Genomic DNA, 8,741 nt, shown 5'->3' on the forward strand with positions numbered 1-8,741 from the left:
TGGCTGGTACTGGTTGTTTCTGCCCATGTTTAGTGCCTCCTTCAGGAGTCCTTGTAAGGCAGGCCTGGTGGTGACAAAATCTCTCAGCATTTTCTTGCCTGTAAAGGATTTTATTTCTCCTTTGCTTATAAAGCTTAGCTTGGCTGAATATTTAATTCTGGGTTGGAAATTCTCTTCTTTAAGAATGTTGAATATTGGCCCTCACTCTATTCTGGCTTGTAGGGTTTCTGCTGAGAGATCCACTATTAGTCTGATGAGCTTCCTTTTGTGAGTTACCTGAACTTTATGGCTAATTTTTATATTAGTTCTCCATCTTGGAACCATAATTTAATCCACAGTATCTTTGATCATATCTGATAGTTCATCAGAATTAAAAATATGTTTGTGCATCTTTTACCACTTACCAGTAAGGGAGCACAGTGCTTATAGATATGCATTTCAAATTTTTGAAATAATACATATTGTATTTGTGATAGATAAATTTAATCCATTTATTAGGTAAGTTGAAAATAATTAACTTTTAGTGGAGCACATTAAGTAATAAAGACCTTAGCTGGTTCCGACTGGTATTTATGGGACTCTATCTAAGGCTCTTATGACACAGTAGATCCAATATTTAACTAAACATATAATGAGATGAAAGTTTTCAGTGAAGCCAGTGGTAATGAAAGTAATGAAAATATCAATGGAAACCCTTAAGCACTGCTCCCTTGTTGGCAAAATAAAAATTCTTTATTGCAGAAAAAGTTACTGAATTGTTATTGAAATAAAATTAAAGGATTGAATTATAGACTACTGATCAATATGGTTATATCTGATATAGGTTTGAGCCTCGATTGAGAGCCTGTATTTTAACCTAAGATTGCAGACCTTTGATTACCTATCATTCCAAGAATCAGAATTCAACTTATTTTCTTAGTCTCTGTGCCTGTGAGCCTCAGGGCTTCTTGGGTTGCTGTACTTTCTAGCAGGAAGGGTCAGGCCCTCCTCCTGGGAATATGCTCGGAGACGAGAACTTGGGGCTGGTTCCCCTTCATTCTGGCTTAAATATTACTTGCTTTACCTCAGTATTTCATAATGTGACACTCATAATATATTGTTCAATTTACTTCAGAATTTTTCTTTTCACATTATAGGCTTTTCACATTACCTGGCATTTAGCTACTCTTTCTTGGTGAGACACACATCTTTTTCCTCTAGGGATTTTAAGGGGAAAAAAAGTGTTCAGAGAGATTACCTCATTTGAATTTGTTCCAGATATTCTAATTAACCAATCTGTAATGACGCTACTGTGTCTTTCATTTAAAATACGGATGATTTAAAAGTCATATATTGTGTTTACAGGTAGAATATGTCTTCAGTTGGTATCGAGTCCTCTAGGTGTGATGTTTTATGTCATATCCTCCATTTCTTGTAAAAAGTTGTGAAACTTCTCAATTTACTGCGATGGCGGGAGATACAGGGGCATATTTTTAATAAGGAAAGAAGTGGACTTAGGTGTATGCTTTTTTATGATAATTGAATGAAAGATTGAAGAGTTTGGCTTCTGACTGTGAGTAAGCTCTGTCATTGGTTTTTCCATGAAGTTAAGTTTCAGCATTGTTTTTATTAGGTACAAAGTGTAATATCTGGGCACATGACAGTTATCATAAATCCTCTTCACACTAAAGTACTTATGGTTGCTCTGCCATAATTGAGGAAACTTTCATGTAACAAATTTCAATGTTGGTACGTTTTTGTTTACTTGTGTCACAAATAAGTGACTTGTCCTGGTTAATTTCCACTAATCAGATCAATTTGTACACAGTCATGCAAAAGTAGTGTCTTTGTTTTTCTGTGAAGAAATCTTCCAGCAGGTAAGAACATTTATTTCTAGATTATGGTTAAGCATGTTTATATTTTGGTCATCTGCTTTGGATAGTGCCATACTTCTCTAATGACTGAGATAATGAGAAGGCTGTGTGGAACTGAGGAAAGTGTAGCCTCTAGGAACTATTTCTATATCCATGGATCAGCTACCCATTTCCATGTGTTTTATGATCACGTATACATGCCTAAGGTATCTACATGAATGTTTAGTGAAAGAAACATAGCTTTTCCGGACCATGATGTAAGTATTTAAAACCACTGACAAGCAACATTCATTGAAAATTCCTGTGACATGTTGAAATGTAGCTAATGTCTTAAATACTATGTGATTTTGTTGAATGAATTCTGATTGGGAAAGTTGAGCTGGCAAATATGAAAATCTTTCAGTATACACAACGTAGATTTGGTTTTAATATATAGCCTAATGGGGTTTCCTTTTCTATTTGCCAAACAAGAAGAAAAACATGTTCCACATTACGCATATAATAAACCAATTGATTGATAATCATATTTGTTTAAGGGATGTTATATTTTATGTGATTTATTAATAAAGATATATGATCACTTTGAGATATATTTGATTATGGAGTTTAAAACTGTAGATCATGTCAAGTGTATTAGAATGTGAAAGAATCAATGCCTGTATGTTCTGGAAGCATAATATGGGTTTTTGCTTATAAATCTAAAAACAATCCCAGCAAACATACTAGAAATATTTATGTGCTCAGGAAAGTACCTAGTCTACTGTCATTTAAATAGATTTATAAAATTGTAACTGTGAAATATAATATTGTAGAGCTTTTTATGGGATTTTATCTTTAGAAAATATCATGTTCTTAAGAAATTATTTTAAATTATTTTTTTCTAGAAATATGTTAACTTAGCATTTTACATTGAAAGCCTAGTAAGGCTATCTTTCAGTTTTGAGAGTATTTCATATTTAATTACTGAAATTATAGAAGATAGTTTACATACCAAATTTTAAAAAACTGAACATTTAAATTGCCAAAAGAATTATTCTGTTGAAATCTAGTTTTGATGATGGAAGAGGGAAAAGGCAGTAAATCTTGTAGCAAGTAAGTTGTGAAAAAATAACAGAATTGGCTCTAGACTACACTATTCCCTTGTGTTCTTTGGCAGGTGTGTCTCAATCAATCCATAGCTTCAACATTGACAGAATTCTGGAATCAGCTGGAAGTGGTAATGTGAATGGGACATGTGGAAGTTTCATCACAGCTGGCTTTTAGAGACAGCTCAAACTCTCTCTGCACATGTCCTATTCCACTGCCAGATTTATGTAAATGAAACCATCCTGTCTACAGTTAAGGTTTAGTATTTCTGCAGTTTTCCTAAGCAGTGAGTAATCAGAAAGTTTGGGTTTATATCTCTACTTGTCTTATTGTTCTCTGTAATTTAAGTTTTTCCTTAACTGCCAGATCTAGAGACTTTAAGAAACAATGTGTTTATTTTTCTTTTATTATTATTTTTTAACAAGATCCTGTCTGCGTTTGTTATGGCCAACCTGAAAAGCCTCCTAAGTCACCCCAGGGACTCATAGGAGGTTGTACTTTCAGTACTTCTTTGCTAAAAGGAATCTCTCTGAAGAAGATTTTAAAAGAATACTGGCCTCACTTAATTATCTCATTAATCTCCTTATAGCTTGTGAATACTCAGTTATTAACTACAATTTGTCTGTTTTTGATTTTAGCCTTATTTTCATTTCTTGAGCTATCCCTGGTGGTAGGTCCAACTTTTTCACCATAATTCTGCTTGCTTCTCATCAAGATACATTTCATCACAGGTAAAATTACTACCCATATAATTAGATCATTATTTTCTAAGGCATACAATTTTATTTTGTGCCCCCAAAAGGCTTTCCTGAATTATAGATATCTCATCCTTTTTTTTCCTGGAGTATGTCTATAAATATTTTTAAATTGACAAAGCTCTGCATGATTTGTTCTGATTCTATGTTCACAGTGACAATCAAGAATACTACTAATGGCTATCATATATTGAGCCCTTCCCAGGTGACAGCCAGTATTCTAAGTACTTAACTTAGTTTTAATAAAATAACAACTCTAAGGGGTAAGGACTATTGGGATACCTATTCTAAAAATGATGATAGTAAGGGACAGAGAGGTTTAGTAAGTGACCCCAAATCTCATACAAAGTAGAGAAGCTGAAGTTGTAGCTGAAACAGTGTGGATCCAGTGTCCACATTATTCATCACATGCTACACTTTCTTTCTAAGGATGTCTTGGATCTTAAATAGGTACATACCGGGTGAGAACCTTATAGTCACTATTTACTCACTGTGATCATGAAATCCCCATGTCCCACTGACCACCATTTTTCATGTAAGAGTCATGAGCTTGGACATGTTTATTTAATTCTAAATTTATAAGAAATGAAAAAAATAGTCAGCAGAATACCATAAAGGAGAGGTGCACTGATAATTCTGTAGATAGTTGCTAAGAAAGGATTCTGAATTTCTCAAATTTAATCCCATTGTTTTCCAGCGAGCAAACTGAGATAGATTTGTAAATGCATTCAGAAATGACTCAAATCCATGCATTCTTACGCTAAACTTGGAATTTCTCTTAGAATTTAATTCTTTTTGAAATCTGGTAACTAAGATTCTATTTTTGAGCACTCTTGGTATCTAAATAGTGTTATAAACAAAACCATGTTCCACTGTTCTGTACCTCTTTCTGCAGTGTCTATTTGCTCCTCTCTCACCCCCTAGCTTATCCCAAGAATTCAGAAAAAAATACTCTTGGCACATTTGGTAGTTGGTGACAGTCATGAGTTAGTTCACTTGAATTCAAATTAATTGCTGAAAATTAGAATTTTGTATGTAATTGTTGTAAAAATTGGAATATAGACAAGGATAAAATGGAGAGAATCACAGCTCTTAAGGTGGACAGAGAATCAGACCAAGCAATTGCTACAGGGAACAATGTAATAAATAATATCATAGCTATTTATACAGTTCAGAGTCCTGTATTTTGTCATTTAATGAAAGACTAATGAAGACTAAATATCCTTCCAGGCATGAAAGAATGAAGGTCTCACAGTAGAAGGCCAGAGTACTGAGTGAAATATTTCAGAAGATATTATTCTTGGTGCTACAGAGATCATATCATAAAGGTACCACAAATACAAATACAAAGGACTAAATCTATGTCAATTTATTTATTTAGAATTTATGTCCACCACCAGAGAGTAAGTTTCTTGAGACCAAGAACCCATTGCCTATTCATCATAGCTGACTTCTCTGCCATATTTTAAATAAGAAGTTATGAAATGCATAAAGGGGTGTTGGGACTTTAATACTTCTTCTGTATAAAATACTTACTAAACTTAGAGGTAGAAGCCTTTACCTGTGGCTAAAACTAAAATCTATGAGGAGAAACAGAATCATCAAGGGAAGACGGTCTCTTTGGATGAGAAACTCAATAGAGACTTACTTAATGTTTACTGTGTGTAAATGTCTATTCAGGATACAGTGAAGATGAGCTCTGTCACACAATGGATGTAATCATATTCATGCTCACTGTTTCATTACAGGTCCTGTTCTCCTGAGCTCTCATCTCTGATACAAGCCTGAAAGAAGAGTAAATGAGGCAGAAGAACAATATTACAGAATTTGTCCTCCTGGGCTTGTCTCAAGATCCTAATGTGCAACATGCTTTATTTGCCATATTTTTACTTGCATATATTGTAACAATGGTAGGCAACCTGCTCATTGTGGTGACTGTTATTGCCAGCCCTTCCTTGGGCTCCCCAATGTACTTCTTCCTTGCCTGTCTCTCATTTGTAGATGCCATATATTCCACCACAATTTCTCCCACATTGATCGTGGACTTACTCCGTGATAAAAAGACTATTTCCTTCACAGCTTGCATGGGCCAGCTATTTATAGACCATTTTTTTGGTGGTACTGAGATCAGCCTCCTGGTCGGGATGGCCTGTGATCGCTATATGGCCATCTGTAAGCCCCTGCACTATTTGACCATCATGAATCGACAGGTTTGCATCCTTATGTTGGTGCTGGCCATGATTGGAGGTTTGGTACATTCTGTGTTTCAAATTGTTGTTGTGTACAGTCTCCCTTTCTGTGGCCCTAATGTCATTGACCACTTTTACTGTGACATGTACCCATTATTGGAACTGACGTGCACTGACACCTACTTTATAGGCCTCACTGTGGTATTCAATGGTGGAGCAATCTGTATGATCATCTTTACCCTTCTTCTAATCTCCTATGGAGTCATCTTAAACTCCCTTAAAACTTACAGTCATGAAGGGAGGCGTAAAGCCCTGTCTACCTGCAGCTCCCACATTGCCGTAGTTGTCTTGTTTTTTGTTCCCTGTATTTTCATATATGTTAGACCAGTTTCAAACTTTCCTGTTGATAAATTTATAACTGTGTTTTATACAGTTATCTCACCCATGATGAATCCTTTTATATACACGTTGAGAAATTCAGAGATGAGAAATGCTATAGAAAAACTCTTGTGTAAAAGTTAGCTACAGAAAATGAAACACCGCATATTCTCACTCATAGGCGGGTGATGAAAAATGAGAACACATGGACACAGAAAGGGGAGTACTAAACACTGGGGTCTATTGGGGGGAAAAGGGGAGGGCCAGTGGGAGGGGGAGGTGGGGAGGGATAGCCTGGGGAGAAATGCCAAATGTGGGCGAAGGGGAGAAGGAAAGCAAAGCACACTGCCATGTGTGTTCCTACGCAACTGTCTTGCATGCTCTGCTCATGTACCCCAAAACTTAAAATCCAATAAAAAATCAAAAAAAAAAAGTTAGCTACAGTTAGAATAAAGCGTTCCTCCTCATGTAGATAAGGAGGTGTGTAGACAAAGTCTTCCAAGGGAAAATTTCAGACTTCTCAGGGTAATTCAAGGATCCCAAAATAGGATGACAGGATTGAGATGCTCCAAGCTCAATTAAGAAGTCATCCCATCACAGCATCTCTTAGAAGTTCAAGATCTCATCCTCTATATTCACTGAGAATGGATGGGGTTGCCTGAGTGGAGCTTTTATTATGCACATTTTAAATTATGTTTTTTCTCTATTATACATATAGTGAGACAGCGTATTTCTTCTATATGCCCAGCATAGAATGGGGAAAGGGAGGAATAGTAATTAAAATAGATGCTCCTGTTCAGACGGGAAGGCTATGCTGCTTCCTTCTGTGTAATTAAAGTCTTTGTGGAATATACAAACACCATATTCACAAAATTTTTGAACCTGGCCCTCCTCAGAGTTAAGGCGAAACTCTATGTGCATTCAGATAATACTCTTAAGAATCTTAGAATTATGTTTGTCTAGTTTAAAGTACTTATGAGACATACTGTGAAATTTTTCTGAAGTCTTTTCATAATGTCTTAACATCCACAAGTTTGAAATGATGTTTATTTTGATGACTTCTTATTTTTAGCATTCTTAGCTCTTTGCAGAGTCTGGAAAGCGACATTATTTTTATCTTTGCCACTACCAAGTTCTGCCTGTTTAATGTTTCTTGTAAATTCTGTCTGAAAATGTAACAATTTTTAAAGTATCTTTTAAAATCTGTCTTATAAGATACACTGCTATAAGCTGTAATAAATCAATGAATCTAGGAGCTGGTTTTTCCAAAAGATCAACAGAAATAGATAGGCTACCAGGCTAATAAAGAAGAAAAGAGAGAAGAGTAAATAGATGCAATAAAAAAATGATAAAAGGGATATCACCACAGAGCCCACAGAAATATAAACTACTGTCAGAGAATTCTATAAAGACCTCTGTGGAAATAAACTAGAAAATCTAGACAAAATGGATAGATTCCTGGACACACACACCCTCCCAAGACTGAACGAGGAAGAAGTCAAATATGTGAATTTACTAATAACAAGTTCTGAAATTGAGGCAGTAATTAATAGCCCACAAACCAAAAAAAGTCCAGGACAAGACAGATTCACAGCCAAATTCTACCAGAAGCACAAAGAGAGCTAATACCATTCCTTCTGAAACGATTCAAACAATAGAAAAAGAGGGAGTCCTCCTTAACTCATTTTATGAGGACAGCATCATCCTGATACCAAAAACTGGAAGAAACACAACAAAAAAAGAAAATTTTAGTCCAATATCCCCGATAAACATAGATGTGAAAATCCTCAGTAAAATACTCACAAACCAAATCCAGCAGCCTTTCCAAAAGCTTATCCACCACAATCAAGTCGGCTTCACCCCTGGATTCAAGGCTAGTTCAATATATACAAATCAATAAATGTAATCAATCACATAAACAGAACCAATGATAAAAACCACATGATTGTCTCAATAGATGCAGAGAAGACCTTTGACACAATTCAACAGCACTGCATGCTGAAAACTCTCAATAAATTAGGTATTGATGGAATGTATCTCATATGAAAACCTGCTGAAATTCTCCCTTGGAATAGTAGAACCTTGGTCCAAGAAGGTAAAATTAAGTTCTCTGAATGACCATATGTACAAGCAGCATAACCTTAAGTGCATAAGCATTTGGTTCTCAATCTCAGAGCAATGTCTGAATGTTTCCTGACTCCTGTGCTGTAACTTCACCATTTGGTCAGACAGACAAGCCTCTGATGAATGAATGACCAAGAAATCCAGCAACACAGAATGCTATTATGGAAGCCTTAATAGGATATAAGGCAAGATTAAAGTAGGTGCTGTTGTTCCCCCGCAAAACCTAGGTTTTTACTCTTTTAAAAAAAGTAGCAGAAAGCCTTTGTCTCAGGATTTTCAAGTGACAACTTGGATATATGGGATGAATGATGTATAATGATGGGAAGAATAATAACATATCCAAGTCAACCAAAACC

The 8,741-nt window shown here is 35.6% G+C and overlaps 1 protein-coding gene across 2 annotated transcripts; it reads left to right on the plus strand.

Moving 5' to 3' along the window:
* The first annotated feature begins 1,361 nt into the window (after positions 1–1,361).
* LOC100399229 (olfactory receptor 4A5-like) lies at positions 1,362–7,516 on the plus strand. Of its 2 annotated transcripts, XM_017978126.4 has the most exons (4): positions 1,362–1,552; positions 3,578–3,670; positions 4,925–5,022; positions 5,443–7,516. In XM_017978126.4, exon 4 carries the CDS (start codon positions 5,494–5,496, stop codon positions 6,403–6,405), a length of 912 nt encoding a protein of 303 aa, XP_017833615.4. In that variant the 5' UTR covers positions 1,362–1,552; positions 3,578–3,670; positions 4,925–5,022; positions 5,443–5,493; the 3' UTR covers positions 6,406–7,516. The 2 variants fall into 2 exon arrangements, with proteins under 2 accessions (XP_017833615.4, XP_078195441.1); XM_078339315.1 differs by lacking the exon at positions 1,362–1,552 and having other exon boundaries at positions 2,839–3,670.
* The last annotated feature ends 1,225 nt before the right edge of the window (positions 7,517–8,741 follow it).

This window comes from Callithrix jacchus, chromosome 10, assembly GCF_049354715.1.
Source record: "Callithrix jacchus isolate 240 chromosome 10, calJac240_pri, whole genome shotgun sequence".
Taxonomy (NCBI): Eukaryota; Metazoa; Chordata; class Mammalia; order Primates; family Cebidae; genus Callithrix; species Callithrix jacchus.

Excerpts from the sequence above, each read along its gene's own strand:
- LOC100399229 (XM_017978126.4), top strand. The coding sequence starts at position 5,494 with ATGAGGCAGAAGAACAATATTACAGAATTTGTCCTCCTGGGCTTGTCT.